Source organism: Atta cephalotes, assembly GCF_000143395.1.
Source record: "Atta cephalotes unplaced genomic scaffold scaffold00011, whole genome shotgun sequence".
In the NCBI taxonomy this organism is placed as follows: domain Eukaryota; kingdom Metazoa; phylum Arthropoda; class Insecta; order Hymenoptera; family Formicidae; genus Atta; species Atta cephalotes.
Window position 1 is genome coordinate 474302 of NW_012130075.1, and position 20194 is coordinate 494495.

At 33.3% G+C, this 20194-nt stretch overlaps 1 protein-coding gene across 1 annotated transcript; it reads right to left on the bottom strand.

Moving 5' to 3' along the window:
* Positions 1 to 1156: 1156 nt before the first annotated feature.
* LOC105627924 (kinase D-interacting substrate of 220 kDa) lies at positions 1157 to 15368 on the bottom strand. Its single transcript, XM_012209196.1, has 22 exons — positions 14100 to 15368; positions 10083 to 10214; positions 9691 to 9789; positions 9521 to 9619; positions 9184 to 9381; positions 9014 to 9112; positions 8513 to 8809; positions 7802 to 8177; positions 7515 to 7679; positions 7057 to 7264; positions 6560 to 6982; positions 6261 to 6483; positions 6015 to 6194; positions 5470 to 5929; positions 5215 to 5380; positions 4630 to 5089; positions 4379 to 4552; positions 4166 to 4310; positions 3968 to 4089; positions 3815 to 3820; positions 3563 to 3683; positions 1157 to 1905 (listed from the first exon to the last, which is right to left on the bottom strand). The coding sequence occupies exons 1-22, from the start codon at positions 15366 to 15368 to the stop codon at positions 1157 to 1159; spliced, it is 6171 nt and encodes a 2056-aa protein (XP_012064586.1).
* Between the last annotated feature and the right edge of the window lie 4826 nt (positions 15369 to 20194).

Sequence of the window (20194 nt, forward strand, 5' to 3'; positions counted from 1 at the left end):
TATATATATATATATATAGTATTATTATATATATATTATTATTATTATTAATTAGTAGTAGTAGTACGTACACACACACACACACACACACACACACACACACACACACACACACACACACACACACACACACACACACAAAATTTTCAAATTAATATATCTATACAATTATATATACATATGTATGTGTATATGTAATATATATATACATATGTATATACATATTTACAATATATTGTAATGAATGATCAATACCCTGATGTATTCCGTCCTAAAGTGTCCTAAATATTTAATGTTATGTAATTGCAATTTTTGCCATTAATAAAACAAATGTATCATTAATACTTTTTCTCTGTGATTACTTAGTAATACATCGTAATTCGATAAAGAAAAAATACACCAAAATTAATAAAGAAGTATTAAAGCGGCGAATAAGTGTTCATACTGCAATATTCTAATAAAATTCATTATAAAAACTTTTTACTTTGGAAATAAATATAAAGTAATATATAAATAAAAATTTGTATAAGTTATTTTTGAGACATTCTGCATTTTTTGTTTGATAAAATTATAGATAGAATTTATGTCTAATCAATAATCGTGTACTGGTCGTTTAAATTATCTCTTCTTTAAAATATTCTTTCCAATATTTATTCTTTAAGTCACCTATATTTGCACTGACATTATGAATTGACTTAAATTGATACTGGGAACAAGGTACTTTGATACTGTACATCAGGAAATATTCCTCATTTCCCACGTTTCAACACATTTCAGTACTATTCAGTATAAAAAAGAAAATGTCAATAAATATCTGCATTTGTAAATGCATTGATTAATATTTACATGGAATGGTCGCATCGGCATCATGTATTTTGAGATCGTTTCACTAAACTAAGGATTATTGCACGACTTGCGCAAGAAGGCATCGTTCGTTCTCCAAATCACTAAGCAGATGAACACATTCAATAGTCTAGCTAAAAAATTTGCTCGTTCCATCATTCGTTATTTACATAAGAGATATCTTATCTCGATGCTTATCGTCAAAATAAAATTACAGCGTATAAGTTTGCTCAACAGATGCCAGTCATCTTTATCACAATTAAACATACAATGCGTCAAGTTATCGCGTGTTATGTATAGAAGACGACAGGTGTCAGACAGGCGTCTCTGTGTCGTTCCGCGTCTTAGCATGCCGAGACTGCGATTGAGCGTTCGAGGACTCGCGTATCACAAGACTCACAGTATCAGAGTAATCCAAGTCTACTCGACGTTCTCCATCCCGCGGTAGACTCCTGTTCGACGACGGCGAACTGCTATTCTCTGCACTGCAGTCATGTTTGAACACGCTGTCTGATTGGGAATGTGTTGGCGTGGACATTTCAGAGACCAGTGGCGTAGATTCGTCATCGCTCTCACCACCGGGTGCCGGTGATCCCGCCGTTGGCGCAGTGCCAATTAAACGGTCCTTTAATCTTGATAGCTTCTCCAGGCTGGAAGTAGGCACCGATATCATTACTTCATTATTAAACGTCGAGGACGAGCGTTTCTTGGTGGACACAGACGATGGCGTGGTCTTCTGGGATATATTTTTCCCCATATATCTCTCATCGGTCGACTTCGATCTGATCGCAGGTTTCGGTGACGAAGGCGGAGAAATAAATAGCGAGGACGGTCTAGTGCTAATGTTGCTGCCGCTTCTCTTTAGGGTCTTATGTGAGCAGGTGGACCTTGTACTTCGTTGAGATGTGATGCTACGCTGAGAATTGGTACGTTGAAGAAACATAGTGGAGTCGTGCGAACTATCATCCGAACTGCCTGGCTCGTCATTAATTGGTACCCAGTGAAACAGCGGACTGGCTTGAAGCAGTACATACTCCGTATCATGTACCGAAATGACAGGTCCTAAAACAGAAGCTCATGTAATATTTGCTTATCATACTGTGTTCTAATTAACTATAATATACATTATGAAGCCATTTAATTCCAAATCATAAAATAGATTTATTCCTTACAAAGGTTTTATATAAAAATTTATCAAGTTATTAAAAAAGATATTTATGATAAAAAGAATGTTTTTCGATTTTTTTTACTCTTATTTCAATTTTCATTCTTCGAAACACTTGGTCATGATAATAATAATTGAAGACTTCTAGACGCAAATTGCAAAGAATGTAATATCAGATATAGTTTCCAAGAAAGTTTTATTGCCACTTGCTCTCGTAATAACATAATACTGTTTATAACATAGTTAGCTAATAATCTAGCAATAATATTCATAGTGTACACATAGTACAGGAAATAACGTGGACCGGAGTAATAGGACGCAACTTTTAATTTTATCGCCAACGATCACTTTATATACAATAGTTTTAAAAATATAATACATTGTTATACGTCGTCTCGGTTAGCACAAACATTTTCATACGAGATATTTGTTTTGTCAACAATGCGTTATCACAGTCTTTTGTACATGAATTGTTCACAGAAAACATCAAACGATTAGCTTTGAGAGTAGTGCCTCTGACATTTTTTTTAAATATTATATAATGCTTACAAATGCAGTAGAGTATGGTATATTACCGACTAGGTTTTTTTTTAATAATGCAATCTTTGTTTGTTCAATATGGCATTATACATCGACATTAAACTACACTGTTAAAAATTTCAAAATTAATTCAAATAACATGTAACATGTAGCGGTTATAAAATAACTACAAATTCACATAAAATATTTGATATTATGGAGTATATTAAATTTATAATAAAATTGATATTATGAAAAGCATCATTAAATGTTACATACATGTACACAAATATACTTTTCAGTTACAAATACATTAAATTTAATGTAATACAATAAAATTTTATGATATTTTTAACAGTGTAGCTTATAAAATGAGCATCATATTAAACTAGCCTATGAATACGCAATACAATAGTGATCCTATTACAATCGTTTAATGGCTTTCATTTTGTTCTTTCTGCGATATGTATCATTGGTTTCTCGCATTGGCACATGAGTACTTTAAGAAAATTTGTACATGTTTCTGTACAGAGAATAATCTTTCATTTTGTAAGTTACAAATGGCCTAACAGTATATTTATATATTGTATACCATTTTATTTGGCTTGTCGAGTGCTATTGCGACTATATACATCTTTTGTCGCTAATACTGTCAAGTAATGTTCTACGGACATACAGATGTATAAATAAAACTATAAATAGGATGAAGTATGTCCTTTAAATCTTTCTTTTTCTTTTGACATCACAAAAGTGGCAAGCACCGTCCTTGAATGCAGTGATAATGATATCTAGTCGTTGCACGTTTCGATAGAAGTCACGGCGGAAAAATCTCTGCTTTTGTGATGTACGCAACGTGAGCGATTTATACTGTCATTCATTACTTGACGAATATATACATCATCCTATAGTCATCCTATTTCAGATTTGACTAAACGTTAGCACTGTATTCGGCGGAAGTGTCACTGTTTTGGTCAGGCTGCGGTGGCTCTTGCACTATTACCAGAGGCAGTGTAAGTGGTAGGGGAGTAGGCTCACCTGAAGAAAGTGAGTCTGTTGTTGGAGCCACCGCTGGCGATGGCACATCTAAAACATCTTCACAAGCTTCTTCATTCAAGGTCTGCAATGCTCCGCAAATCATTTGCTCCTCTAATGTTACCTGAAACGTATATAATTATATGCATTTTAGCATGTTCATAACAGATAGTATTTTTTACTTGTTGCATATATAAATAAATAAAATTAAATATAAAGATTTTTTTATTTCTTAAAGTAAATACAACAGCTTACCTGAAACTGATACCAAGTGCAAATGTAAATAAACGAAAATTTTTTTGTAAGTTTTCAGTTATAATATCAATTGTAAATTTACTTATTAATATCATTTGTAAATTTATTTATGATTATTTTATATAAACTCATTTAATAATACTTATATCATACCTGTTTTTCCATGATAGATTGTTTATTTTGATCACGGCGAGTTGATCCATCCGTTCTCGATGCTCCTTTCTCTTTTTCGACGTGAGCAGACACACGTATGGAATTATTTGGCAAGGCATGATCTATAACGAATAAAAATGATTCAAAAAATGGTTGAATAAAAAAAGGAGCAAATAAAAAGAAAGATGTCGAATATACCTTTGCGTAAAATTTGTTCAGATCCTACGGTAAATCGAACACTTCGAGGACCTTCTTCATATGTGAATGACGAGAGTTCCATTTCACGTAGTGATACAATTACCATGCGAAATAATTCCCAATCTCCAAAAGTCATTTTAAATACCTAAAAAATATAAATATATCTAATATTTAAAAATTTCTTTTTGAAAGATACAGCATTCCAAAGATTACTTTTTTCAGTTCTTGCAAATCGCAATGTAATAAAACTCGTCCATTAATATTATTTTCTTTGATGGCTTGCTTATATATCGGTGCTTGTATTGAATTAAGACTTTCAATTTTGTCGATCAGATCACAAACTCCGTTCACTGATAAGGACGACAGTTTTATTTCTAAAATTTCGGACTGCAAATATAAATAAAGCACTAAGTCACATTCTTTTCAATAGCAAGAAATATTCGTACAATTAATTTATAATGTACCGGTAACGTAGTTGTTACGGAAAGCGGTTTTGTCATTGATTCCATGGAAGGCATTTGCACCCAAGCTGGCGGAACTTGCCATTCGAAGCTTGGCTGATAACCCCACGATGGCGTCGGTGGCACAGATCCCTGCAAACTCGATTGTTTGACAAGTTTCGCATGCCGATTTGTCGATGTGTTTCTTTGTGAAATCCATTGATCAAACGGAACACCGTGACCATGCCAAGTACCACTTTGTTTATGAAATAGATTCATGTCTTCCTCTATACTTTGTTGTTCCTCCTTTATTTTTTTCTTAATGTATGGATCTAGATTAATAGTGAAAGGCAAAAATATTTTCATATCACTAATAAGTAAGCTGGACCGATGAAAAGTGAGAAAAACATCCAGTTTGCGTTCGTCTCTATCTATCTCGAGAAGTGGTTGCACCTCTTTCAGTACTGGAATTTGCGGTCGCACCCTAATAAATATAATATATATATATATATATATATATATATATATATATATATAAGCGATGTAAGAAAAAGGTATTATATAAAATATAGGTATTATATATTTACATATTATATAAAATTCACATACTTATCATAAAGACTTTTGAGTGACATATTATCATCCAGAGTTTCCTCATACAAGTCGTAATGAAGAATGAGCCAAGATGTCCTAAAAGGCCATTGCTCAGTAATGTTGATCCAACTAGCTAAGTGATACCAGTTGAAGTCAATCTGGAATGCTTTAAGTAATCGTCCTGGAAAAAAAAAGATAACATATACATATGTATAAGATAATATAAACTCATATATTATAATATTATATGCTTATGACTTAATACATTACCGGTAACATAAACAACATTCATTAATCTTCTCATGCTGCGGGGATTCACATCGCTAAAATAATCATCAGTGAGTAACATCTTATTGAGATCTTGTGCGCCGCCCAGTCGATTCAAATTACTGCCAATACTGCTAGCGATCGATTCACTCAATCGCATCTTTCTACTGCCTTTCCTAGTTTGGGGTTTCAATTTTTCGTTGCTGTTCATTATAGCCGATTCCGTACTGAGTCTTCTACTCGATACCGAATGATGCATGGTGCTGGTCGCGGTATAGTTAACACTCTCCTCAGCCTCCGTCCATGCCGTCTTCTTGTAATATTGAGCAGTCTGTTGCGCAACCTTGACTTTACGTAAACCGCTATTTTGCAAGTAGAATGGCAAATGCACCATATTCCGCAAGTAATCATGACCACCGATATTCGATTCCGAGAATAGCCTTCTGCTATTTACTTCTACCGCCTATACGCACAGTATCGGACGATAATTATCATTAAAATAACGAAATTGCGATTTTTTAAATATTTTTATTTTAAAGATTGCTTACCTTAGATATAATATGTGGATCAATTGCGAGTATTACAACAAAAGGATATCCATTATCGCTAAATAAGGCCTGTATAGCGTCCAAAACGAGCAAAACTTTATCCTGTTCGCAACTATCCAAACCATCCACTATTACAACTAGTCTACTTTGTTGAGCCATAAAACTATCCAAGCACTTGACCTATTTAAAATCATATAAGTTATATTACTGCAAAGTTTTAATCATTATTTCAATAGAGTAATTTACCATTTCTGTCATTAAATTGACTTCGCTTTTTAAAGTCTGAATGAATCCTTCACTCTTCAGAGTCTCTAATTTTGATATACTACGTTGAAGATGCCGCCTCTGTGAAAAAACCAATGCCTGCAGTGTTCTACTCCATGTGTACAAATTTGCTATTATACTGATGGCCAATACCAAAGCGATCGATATCATGATAATTTGAGCAGTAACTTGCTCTATCGTGGATCTAAACGCATAATGATATAAGATAAGTAATATAAAAGCGAAGAGAGAATACTTATATCCGACATATAATTACTTACTCTTTCTTGGAAATATCTACGAGGTACACCGTAAGTATCGAAATACCGACGAGCAAGCTGCATAAGCAGAATTCAAATATGATTACGTAAGGCAAGCAACATAAACGCCTCCATTTCCATGTAGTGGTCGATTTATCCGGTTTTGGCCGAAATGCTCTGTATAATCTGGTAGATAGAGAACCGTAGTCATTCTCAATGGAATCGTACAATGAGCCAACCATCTGCACGACTGCGTTCTCACCGGCAGCAGTCGTACCCACGCGGGTTTGATCTGTGAAGTAAAACTTTATCGGCTGCACTGCTATGCCATCATGACATTGGCTGCCTGGTGGATGACAAAAGATTACTTGCAATAGCAATTTTAGAGCATTCAGCTTGGTGGTTAGCGCTACTGTCAGATTGTACGGCCAGTACCAATCGTACCTATGATTACAGATCTTCGATCAGGACATTGTATATAAAATAAATAGAATTTCACTTCTTGCTGTTTTTCTTACCTCTTATTGGCATACCAGACGAGTATCAAAAAAATATAAACGACAACTAATAAACTTATTCCAGACGATAGACCAATAATCCACGACTGTAAGACGAGGCCAAGTATGATACCCACAAGTAGAGATATGTGAGCTACTACTAAAAAGAGTAAGGAAGAGAATTGGAATACTGGATCGATCCATTGTCGCGCGAAGTTCTTCATTTCCTCTGAAATAATAGTCGTTAATACTTTTTCATAAAGCTCACGTGTATACAGATATACCATGTATACAGATATAAAATACTCCAAAAGTTTAAATTGTCATAACATAATATTCCATTTAAAATTAAATTTTGAGTTTAATATTTTTTTAAAAAAGATTTTGTTCTAAATTCATCAAAGAATTATCAGTTCATAGAAATAATTTTTGTAATATTCCGTAAAATTATTAGATAGTAACAACTCATTTGATGATACCTCTTAATTTGTTCAATAAAAATGATTTCCCAGAGCCCCATTTAGCATAAAGACCGACAGTTATTGGCGTAGAAAGCGATGGTTCACTGAGAATGTCTGCTAGTGCACTGCTGTACAAATCGTAACCAAGCATGTTTTCATTGTCCTCATTAGTATTTAAACGCCCTGTAACGTTTATCACATTTTTTTATAAAATGAATTAAAACATTAAAAGTATGTTTTCCACATATAATTAAGTTACCAATAATAACGTGACACAAATAATAGCATACGTCTGATTAACTTACGAGCACCGAATATCTGACCAAGCATCGTCTTGGGATGATTGACATCGATGTTGTAGGGGGTTTCACCTTGTCTATTCGGACGATACAATAACTGGCTATTCTTTGGATTCCTCAGTAGTATCTCGACGATCGCTTTTGATCGCGCGCGCATCGCTATGTGTAGTACAGTGTCGCCCTTCTTGTCCGTAGCCGAGACCTTGGCTTTCTTGTCTAAAAGCAATTGCACGATTTCGGCGTTACGCGACCTCACCGCCCGTAATAAAGGCGTGTCGCCGTCTTTCGTGGCAATCTCCAGGTCTGGGTTAGCGTTTAGTAATAATTTGAGTATCGCTATATTGCCTTTCTCTACTGCTATGTAAGTTGCGGTTTTTTTATCCTAAAATATATACGGACGGGGTCGTTAGTTCGATTGGGACGATTCAAAAATATCGCGAGGGTGTCACGAACCTAGCTCGAAGTGGCTTAAGGATACCACAAAACCGGATCCGGATTATCATAAGATCGTCTCTTATTAAAATATCCATCATACTTGAATCTAGTGATTACTTCAACAAGTTTCACATATCTCACCATATGGAACTCTCGATACAATCTGGCTTACCGAAATGATCAATAATTGAGAACCGCAATGCACAGTGAAAAGTATAATTTTTTCCAAGTCGATCTTCGAGGAAGATACGCAAATATAAGAAAAAATAAGTTGATTCGTACCTTTCCAGCAATGTCGACGTCCGCATATTTTTTCAGCAGTGATTCCACCACGCCTCGATGGCCACCTTTAACAGCGTGAATCAGATTCGTATCACCAACACGATCCTGAATATTAACGTAAGCACCGGCATTTAAAAGAGCATTCGCTATTTCATGATGACCTTCACGGCAAGCAATCGCTAGGGCGGTACAACCATCTTTGTCTAGAGCGTTGACGTTAGGCTTGTGCTCCAATAGTAGCGATACCACCTCCACGTGATTACCGAGGGTTGCCACGACCAGAGCAGTCCATGAATACTACAAGAAAGTCATTAAAAGAATATAAATATCACAAATTAATAATAATAATTTTGATATCTAAAATTAGAAAAGTTCTGAAATATTTCTTGTTATATTAAAACGTTTCTATTCATAATTATACGATAATTTCACCATATTAGTTTTCATCTTGGAACCTATTCATTTTCCGTATTATTTTTTATTATGATTTATCGATCTTACCATGCCTGCTGTGTCGACATTGGCCCCAGCTTTAAGAAGATTATCAACAATTTCTATATTTCCCTTGCGTGATGCCCATATAAGTGCCGTTGTGCCATACTGAAAAAATAATGAGTATCCTAAGAGTAAAGCATTGGCCATCGATCTGTAGTACATCCGCTGACGATTACCTTATCGCCGACATTGACCTTCGCCCCGTGAGCAATGAGATCTTTGACTATATCAGTATAACCCCTGCCAGCGGCCCATACTAACGAGGATATATGAAAATTTCCATGCGCGTTGACGTCAGCTCCGCGCCCTAGTAGCATCGTCACCGTCGTCGACTTACCCTTGTACGTCGCCCACATGAGCGCTGTCCATCCACCCTACAATAAAAAAACTCCTTCCTTTTTTATCTACACTCTTTTTATCTACTCTTTAATTTTTTTAAACAAAGATATTTATATAATGAGTTTTCATTAATGGCATTATGCCAGGTTAGTAAAGTGTACAACTTCTTCTGACCATGTCTCGATGCTCCAAATCGGCGCCGTGCTCGAGCAATTCGAGACAAATTTCTGTGTGGCCTTCCTTCGCTGCACACAGTAACGCTGTCCAATTATCCTAAGAAATTATATAGGAACGTAAATATACTGAAATTTTTATTTAATATATATAATCAAACGGATACTAACCGCGTCTTCAGCATTAACGTCCGCTCCATGATTGATGAGTTCTCGGACAAAGTGTATTTTTCCTTTAGTTGCTGCAAGGATGAGGGCGGTACTACCGTTCTATTATAAAAGAATAATTTGTCAAAGAAAAGTTCGACAGTTTAAATACAACAACGAAGAACAGGAAGAACTTTTCTTCACGTAGCCATGAATTTTTTATTCATGATTTAATTAATCTAGAGACTATCTATAAATTATTCTTAGATTATTTCTTCTTCAACATTTTCTATCCCATGAGAATGAGATTTTTATCATCTATTTATATCGATTGTTATTATAATTTAATATTCTGGAATTTCTGATTGCACACGATCTTTGAACACGACCTTTTCGAGCGATTCATGATTACTTACCTCATCTCTGTCGTCGACCTGCACTCGCTTATTTTCGAGGAAGCTCTGCAGTCCGACGAGATTATCATCTGAGATATAGCTCGCAAGTGATCGGTAACAAAGCGATACCATCGAGTCAGTCCGATGCAATGTCTATAGAAAAATCAAGAGCGATTGTCATGGGATTTCGATGCAGTGTCCAATTTTTCCTGCTGTTATTAAAAATCCATTAGAAAAACTCGAGAAAAATTAAGTAAATTCAATCGCTGTTCACAAAAAAAACACATATATATGTACGAAATATATAGCAAATTGCACCATTCAATTCCTTTATTCAGAAATATCATAATTGTCGAGTACAAAAAATTTAAAGATGTAAAAAATTTTTGGATCTCTTTGGGTTTATCTAAATTTTATCCTTTAAACGTCTTTTCAAAACTATTTGAACTTTGTACATCTATGCCTCTATTTAATTTAGTTTTCAATAATATATTATGCTTCGACGCAAGTGGTGCAGCTGAGCCACAACGTATTACAGAAATAAGCTTTCAAATTATTGGAATGCGGAGCAAGCACCGATATTGAATCGCCGAAGGCAATCTCGCAAGTATTAATCCAAGCAAATAAATAAAAAAAATAAAAGATTTCTGAAATTCTGACTCATACTTCTCGGTTTTTCCTTGTTAAAGCTCGCGCCTGTAAATAGCATCCAGTTTCAACTTCAAAGTAAAAAACGCATTTTTGCTTCGATTCTGCGTTAAAACAGAGATCGGTATTATCCAACCGAGTTTTTCCTCTGTTCCTGAACGATATTGGATGTATGATTTTATTTTAATGGCGACAGCAATGAGTATGCGTGAAAAAAATGCCTATTACTGTAATCGTTTCAATTTAGTTTGCAATTGCATGCAAAGCGTACGTTCTCCATTCGCGACAAAAGATTTAGAGAACGCTGCTTGAGTTTTTCGATCTTGCGGAATGGAATCTGGGTCAGATAATGAATGATACACGAATGATAAGGTAACAACTAAGTACTTGTTGGAGAAAGCAGTGAAGCTGCGAACAAAAAGTTAGCAATGTTAATTATAAATTTCAGATGCAAAGCAAAATAAAAGAAATAGAATTATTTTTTTCATGCTCCATTTACACGAATTAACTTTATTATTTATTATTTATTGTTTCTTATTAATTATTTTTAATTGTTAATTTTCTATTTTTTATTTTATACATATGTAATTTTTTTTCGTTATAATTTTTCGTTTTATTCGAGATAATTTCATCTATTTTTCTTCTTATTACTTGTTCAACACTCATATTATTTTTCATGCCCAGTTCATACAAGGTAATTAGTGTAAAAAAAATTTTGCGCGTTCAGACAATACTTACGATAAAATCTGACTAAAATCAAATTTGCTCTGCGATCTGTGCACTTTTACATTGCGGAATTTATATACATGTAGATATTATAGTAACATTATAGATGTTATTACTACAAATGTAGGTTAAACATCGAACAGGGATATAATCTTATAATAAATATCGTGTTTTATTTTTTTTTAATCAAAAAAGATCCTGCGGCAATAATTTAATGACATTTCGTCGACATAGTGTATATTATCGATAAAATTTACGCGTATAAATTGACTTGGCATTTACGGTATGTAAAAGGATATAATACACTCTGCTAAATACACTCCTTGACGGGATTATACTCATAATCCTGCGATGCGAAAGTCCTGTACTTCCCTCATATAACAGCGATAATAGTAAATAATAGTAAACTTTGCTACAAATTATATTGGAGTGGAATAAAAGTTCACAATATTATACAAACTTCAACATTCAGCAGCTATAACTTCGTTAAAAATGAAAAGAATATAAATTTTAAAAAAGAGTTTAAAAGTTAAAAATCTCTATTTTCGGAAGGTCACATGTTTTTTGAATTTCTGTGAATTTGATAACTTTTACATTTTTTAGAAACATGTATGACATAAATGAAGTAAAGCGCTATGATCCAATAAATTACACAAATCACATAAATATTATTAATGTTAAATCCAGATATTTTTAATAATCTTGTTAATAATTCACGTTTTGGAACTAAAAATACGAGTAAATACTTGATGAAAGAATACGAAAGGCGATCTGTCAGAAATGTGAATCCGGTTTCTGATGCAAAGTCAAAATTCTAAAACGTGCTTCAGCGTCGATTCTCAAATCAGAAACGTCTCTCAGTCTGAGAGAAAAGTTTTTTTTTTTCAATGTCTAGAATCGCTTACAGGGATTATAGCACCATTCGTCGTTTACTACGGTCCGAGCTCTACTGAATAAAAATTCGATGCAGGAGTACAAACGCATATAAGCACATACACGCACACATATACACAGATATATTAGATCAGGTCTATTTCATGCGGTTGATTTTGTCACTATGCTGAAATATCTGGCAGTCGCATGGCTTAGTATTATATGCATCAAAGCAGATGATACTGATGCGCGCTTTATGTCGAGATAAAATCAATATCACTGTGTTAATTTGCAAGTGTCGACGGATATGGCGTGAGCATTAGCTGTCAAATCGATGACAGAAGTCGAACAAGATTCCACTATGTGCGCACGTGGTATTTGCCGTTATGTGTCTCCAAAATTTTTTCTAACATGTGGCACTAATGCGTTTTATTATATAATTATATAATTCGCAGATATTAATCTATCATATATATGATATATTAGATTTATCAAATTATCTACTAGTCATGACTACAGTTTGTTATTAAATTAAAGATACAGTAATAATTTTCAAGCCATGAAGGGTTTGTGATTAAAAATTTTTGAAATGTAATTAACTTCAATTAAATTTTGTATGTTTATCTCGAGATTGAAAAAATACTTTTAGAATTTCAGAGTGGCAAGATTAATATTCATAAAAATGTAATCGTTCAGCTTTTCATTCAATTGTAGTAATCTTTTCGTAATATTTCGAGAAATTATTTAATTCATATTAATATGACGTAGGACAATAGACAATTTAATTATTGTCTAAGATAATTATTAAATTATTTAATAATTATCTAGCTATTAGATGGCCATGACATTCAGTTCCTACTGATTACAGATTAGTTATCAGTTATAAATGCAACAAGTCCGATAAGATAAAAGCTTGAGTTATGTCGACAACGGAAGCATTGACGGTCTTCGGCGGCCTGCAATTGCAACAATTAGTATTCTATTATTTGTAACGAAAGCGTCGTCATCGTTTCAGCTCGGTTCGATCTTAAACAGGCGTGTCAATGTAAAGCGCAAATTATTTTAACCACAGCATGTGCTAGTATACGAATTAATCAAATCTAATGTTATAGAGTCACTTACGTCAATATCTAGCCAATCTGACACGTGATATTATCGTCGTACGGGTTTATGCTCAATAAAGTAATGACAAAAAAATTTTAATTTTTCTCATTTGTTCGATTTATCACCGTAATTTCGTTATTTCACGCCCATTCTTTTAATAAACATTGAAAGTTGTTAAAAACTATTATTATAATTACTTAAAAAATTCAGGCTAAAAATAAATTCACTATTTGTACGATCTCTTTTAATTCCGTGCCAGATTCGAATAGATAGTTCTTAGGTACATGATGTCATATTTAGAGTAAGGGCTCTTTCAATTCCGATTAACGCTAATCAATAGTTAACTCAATCACGTGATTGCCAACGTGAACCAAATATAAAAGAGGAAGAGAGAGGAGATATTCTGATATATTAAACTGTTGTTGGCACTTTTGCGAGTTAATTGTCGATTATTTAATCAGAAATTGATGAAAGAGGTCCTAAGTAAGGCCCTTCGAATCATAAATCTATATTATCTATTTTAGTTTCTAAATATTATTTGTTAATATTTCATATTATATTAGCTTTTCCCAAATCAGAAATGTTTTACTTGATTGAAAAAATAGCCAAACTTTTAATGGGTGTTAATAAAAAAAAAAAATGTTAACAAAAATGACGAAACGACGTGCATCCTGACTCTACACTAACCGCCTGTGAATGCCTTCGGATGGCGAAGTTAAACTTGCGACCGATACCATCGGTGGCTGGCGCTGTGAAGGTGATGGAAGGTACGTGAATATGTGAGAACACATGATGATGATGGTGATGATGATTGTGCAAGTGATGATGGTAGTCCTCGTCGTGCCAGGTCGCAGGATGTAACTCGGGTATGTGAAGACGAAGAAACGACCTTAATCCGCGACGCGTTCTATCAATGGAAATGTCGTCGCTGATGGTGGTGGAAGTTGTTGACAGATTCGACAACGTGGCACTTCGTTGCAGATTGTAATCTCCATTCGGTAAGAGGGAATTCGGCACACCGGGAATAGCTCCAAGCAAGCTGGGAGCCAAACTCGAACAGATAGCTGCGTTTGCTATGCTGGACTTTCGGATTGGATTCACGCTGGTGCCAGCTAGGATATCATCAAAGGTTGGTGACTTTTGATTGGTTTCCGTCGCAGGATTTAGCAAGGTTTGGTTCAAATCAGAGTTTGTAATCGGCAACGTTAATCTGCGACTACTGCTGGATTTCTCATCGAAACTGTCTCGAATAACGGCTATCAATGGTTGTGGTACTGCATTATGTATTTTTTCGACATCCGAGCGTTCTTTCACACTTGTCGATCGTTCTGATAATGTCGAGAAACGAAAATGTTCGCTAGATCCCGAAGGAACCTTTAAGAAATCCGGCGTCAATTGAGATTGCTTCGATTTAGCCGTAGTAATTGGTTTCGTAGGAGTGCGCATTGGGTGATCGCTGATTGATGAAGGTTGAAACCTCGCAGATGACTCCTTCGTAATGACATCTTCGTGTTTGAGCGAAGGGAAGACATCGTCAGACTCCGTCATCGGCACTGACAATCTTCGTGTTTCGACTTTCGAAATCACACTGCCCTTATTGTATTCTTCTTTTGTGTTACGACGATCTGATATTGCGTACTCGTCTATATTGTTCGGTGACGAGCCGGAGTTTTCCAACGATTGTAAGCATTTAAAGATGCGATCTCTCATGTATAAAGTAGAAGTTGCAAATTCAAAGCTAGGTGAGACCAATTTTGAAGAAATCTCCGCTTTTGTGACGCTGGTCTTTCTTTCGATTTTTGTCGAATCGTCATCAGAGGTTGTTTGTGAAATACTTTTTTCCGATTCTTTTGTTGGTACAGCTTTGTCCTCCTTTCCATTATCATCGTCTTCATCGAAACTATTACGGAATAACGCCGCCGCAATTCTAATACGTTCGTCTTTGGCCTTCCGCATGGCATTCTCTTTGAACTGTCTATTCAGCACGAAAATCGAAAACAGCTTTCATTTGCTATGAAGAAAATATGCACACACGTAGAATTACCGAATTTTAACACTTAAATACATTTTTGATTATGTAAAAATAATTCTTTCATGAATATAATAAGAAACAATACAATTCGGCTTTACAACAATCAAATGTTTCTTAAAGAAAAAATTTACTACTTTGAGAATAATATATACATCGATTTAATGCAAATAAATATATTAACGTTTTACATAAATATTATATAAATACACTCGTTAACAAATTAATCGCAAATAAATTTATAAAATTTTGCATAACTTCAATAATCATAACTCCATGAAAAATGAATATATAATATTATAAAGTTTTTTCATTCAAGGACAGAATCCATACTTTAAGATTTTCATAAATTTTGAATTCATCTTTATTTCCGCCTGTAATCTCAAAATTTATCTTTTTATTTGCCCTTGAAAATAAAAAAAACTTTTTAAATATGTCCATTTTTCAGAGTTACGCTTACTTAAAGTTACGCAAAATTTTAATATAAATTTATGTTGCGATAATTTTGTTGACGAGTATATGAATTTAAAATGAAAGCGTCTTTTAAAAGATTGTGTCTCTTAAAAAAAAAAAAGACATAATTTATATCATTTTTTAGAACGCAGTGTAACACAATTTAATTGATAGATTAAATAGATGTATGATTCACATAATGATTTATAGTTTTTTTTAAAAAACACGATTATAAAAACGCAATGTGTTAATATGAAAAAAAATTGCGAATGTATGTATATATCACTGCTTAAGACGACTAAACGCTTCTTAAAAAGCTATAAATCTATAATTTTAAGATACAGTCATAATTTTTTTACCAAATTATCATACGACGATAAAAAACTAAAAACAATTGATTAAATATTGAAACTAGTACACAATCAAATTCAAACATGTACAAACATAAATTCAATTTCCAAAACTGGATAAGTGCACTGAGAAAAAATATAGTTAATTTTAATAAATATTTAATTCAATACTGCCAATTAAACATTTACTTATAATAAGTAAATATTTGTTCAATAAAAAAATTAAATAAAAAATTAGTTCAATAAAAAATTAGATTGTTAAATCAAATTAACATTTCTTGTATCAAATAAATATATCTTTATATTTAATAAATATTTAGTTGGCAATATTCAATTAAATATTTATTAAAATTGACTATATTTTTTTCAGTGTGTACACAATTAAATACAGATTGTGATTAAGTCTATTATTTTGCTATCTCCTAGCAAAATTGGAAGACCCAACTCACCACTATATCTGTTTCAATCTCTGCCACTGTGAATAGAGTTAAATCTCTCCCCGAGGAACCGCGACTGTAAGATTATTTTAAATCATTGGTATACCGTAAAAAACGGACCCTCGACAAAGTGGTGAGTCGCAGCATTTTTTCCAAATTTCGCGTAGTCATCCAGCTGATCGGGTCTCACTGATCTGCGGCCAACGGCTTCACGATCTCGCGCGACTTCTTCCTCGTCGTTAGGAGACAATTGCAGAATGTCGACTCAGAACAGTAACCGAGCGAGACACCAACGACGCCAGCAAATCGCTCGAGAACAACGTTTAGCGGATACATATCACGCGACATTTATATATCGCGGTGGGATCTCTTTAACTTCGTGTACATACACACAGTCTGAATCGCGTAACGGCGCGTGCTGTGTGTCGTCAACATCGTAAGCTTTTTGGTTCGAAAACTGTTTTCTCTTCACGCGATTATTTTAATTCAATGTTGAGATTCATAAACTGTTATTACAAATATTATAAACAGAATGTATGTAACTAATTTTGTAACAAACGAAAAAATAATATTTTATAAGACAATAAAATATGTTTTAAGATAATTTTGAAGTCATATAATACTGATTTGATTGATGGACGGAAAATTTTCTAAAAGTATTTCATGTACAAGATACATAAAAACAAAATTTACAAATATTTTTCATGATTTAATTTTTACTTTACGTAAAAAATTAGAGCAAACTTGTTAGAAATGTTTCGCTATATCTAACGCACAGTGAGAATCAAACTACAAATTTTTGACTTGACTTTTAATACTACAAAAGTCGAAAAAAATGTGTTTTGCTGTATGATATACTCATATTTTATACAGAAAAATAAATTCCGCCTAAAGTATATCATTACATTATAATCCGTAAAATTGTTCGGAACGGAATTCCGTTCTTGATAAGAAAAAGAGAGAGAAAAAAAGATATATACATATATATATATTTCGAGATAATAACGAAATATATCTATACATATATATTTCGAGATAATAGCGAGAGAAATACGGCATGTCAATGACGTCACTAATTCGTGATAACGTTCTACATATGCGGCACCGACATAATTACATCGTAATCTTCCGTGGTTAATCCTCACGGTTGCACATTGTGGATTTGGTGCGGTTTGATTAAGTAATTTGTAAGCTATGATAAGCGTGACAATAAAATTCCGAATTTTATTTTCACTTAAGTTCACTAGCGTATTTATCTGTCCTTATAGATACAAGTTCAATGGGAAAAATTATTTTATCAAGAGAACATACATAATTGATCACAAACTTTCGATTTGCCTCGCATGATAAACATATTTTGCAGTAATTAAGCGAATTAATCGAACTTTTATTTAGCGTGAGAAACGTGTATGATACAGATTTCTCGGATATTGAAAGTTGCATAATCGCTCTAGCAGTCGTGAGAAACTGATCAAACAACTAACGAAAGCGTAATTGGAGAATTGAGAATTTGATACAATTGTCACGTGCATGGCAAACAATAAATGAAGAATTAATTATACGTAGGCGAGAAATCACGATACATTACACAACACAGAGTTAGACACTTAAAACAATTGTACATATGTATTTTTTAAAAATATTCATACATCATAAAAATTCAAACAATATTTCAAATAATAATTAGAAACAAAATTTTACAGATTTTTAAATTTTCTAACTTCGATTTAATTTTTCTGATGCATTTCATTTTGATTATTTTTTGTTATCATTTCTTAACAAAATGCATTTATTTGTTAACAAAAAATATTATGTATCTTAAAAAGATAATAATAATGCAAATAAATCCGCGGATTAAAAAATCAGTTAGAACAAAAAAATTATAAGATGAGAAAGGATCGACTCTAAATCATGCCACAAAATATCTCTTCGCTTTAAATATGGTTGTTTTTAAAGACACTTGCCATGGTTAGTTCTCGCCTTAATCCCGGCCAATTAAAATTCTCTTGGTAAACTAATTAATTGTGTACACGGAACTTTATTGCGCTTCATAAAACGAAATGACGCGATGCCGTTCGGCAGAATAGTGTCACCATTGCAGCATCGATGTATAACAAAGCGAAATCAAGTTAATAACATTATCATTTCTTGCGGGATTATTCGACGATAAGCTATACGCTTTCACCAAATTAAATTTTCAGTCATCTGATTAAACGACGCTAAAGGGGAAAAAATAAATTGATTTCAACGGGTGAGTTGCAATTGATTTTCGCTTTGAAATGATATTCTAGAAAACAAATTCAATCGAAGAAAGTATCGTTATAAAAGTTCTCTATTTAAAGTTTATTCTAACGCAATCGGAAGGTTCAGTATAACACTGCTCCAACTCACTTCAGTTCAAGAGAACTCTTGAAAGATTGTTTTTATCATTAACAATAACTTTCTCAAGTATTTCAAAAGATTAAGACCATTGTATTAAACGCTTTAATTGAATTTGAACCATATCATTACATTTCGGATTTTACCATAAATCTTTAACTCGAAGTGCTGACTAAATAAATGCTAATTAGTAAAGATTCACATCTGAACATTTGGACATTGAAAAGTCAACTGAAAAGAAGTCATCTCCCATATGACGAACAATAAACGTGATAAACAACGAAGAATGATGTAAAATTTGATACCTTGTGAAATGAACAATATCGTAATCATAAAATTCATGTGATATTTGTGATAGATAGAAAATATTGCGTTGTAATAAAAATGCTGTTAATATACACGGTTTAATAATTCTGCTGACAATGCTCGTGAGCAGGTAGAGCGGACTAAACTGAGGCGGGAAGGTCTCTATCATTTTCTCAATAGTTAACAAAATATTAATTACTAAACTTACCTAATATTGGTCTTCAATAATTTTTTTCTCAAATACTACAAAAAAGCTACCAGAAATAAAAATTGTTTATTTTTTCTTATAGAATTCTAAGAATTTTTTCAGAATTTTTTATCAACTTTTTAGTACTGTATTTTTATATATATATTGGCAACTATTTTTACCAATATGAAAAATACAATATTAAAAATTCTTAAAAAATTCTCAGAATTTTATGAGGAAAATAAACAATTTTTGTCTCTCGATGTTTTTTTGTAAAATTGATAGTATTTGAGTAAAAAATTATTGAAAATCAATATTTAGCGATTTTTAGTAATTAATATCTTGTTAACTATTGCAAAACAGTAGAAAACTTTTTGACTCAATTTAATCCACTCTACTTGCTCACAAGCGTTATCAGCAGAATTATCAAATACTCTATATTTTTGGATACTTAAAATTGCGAACATTATTTCTTTATGGTAGTCGAAACATTTTTACACACACACACACACACACACACACACACACACACACACACACACACACACACACACACACACACACACACACACACACACACACACACACACACACACACACACACACACACACACACTACACACACACACACACACACACAC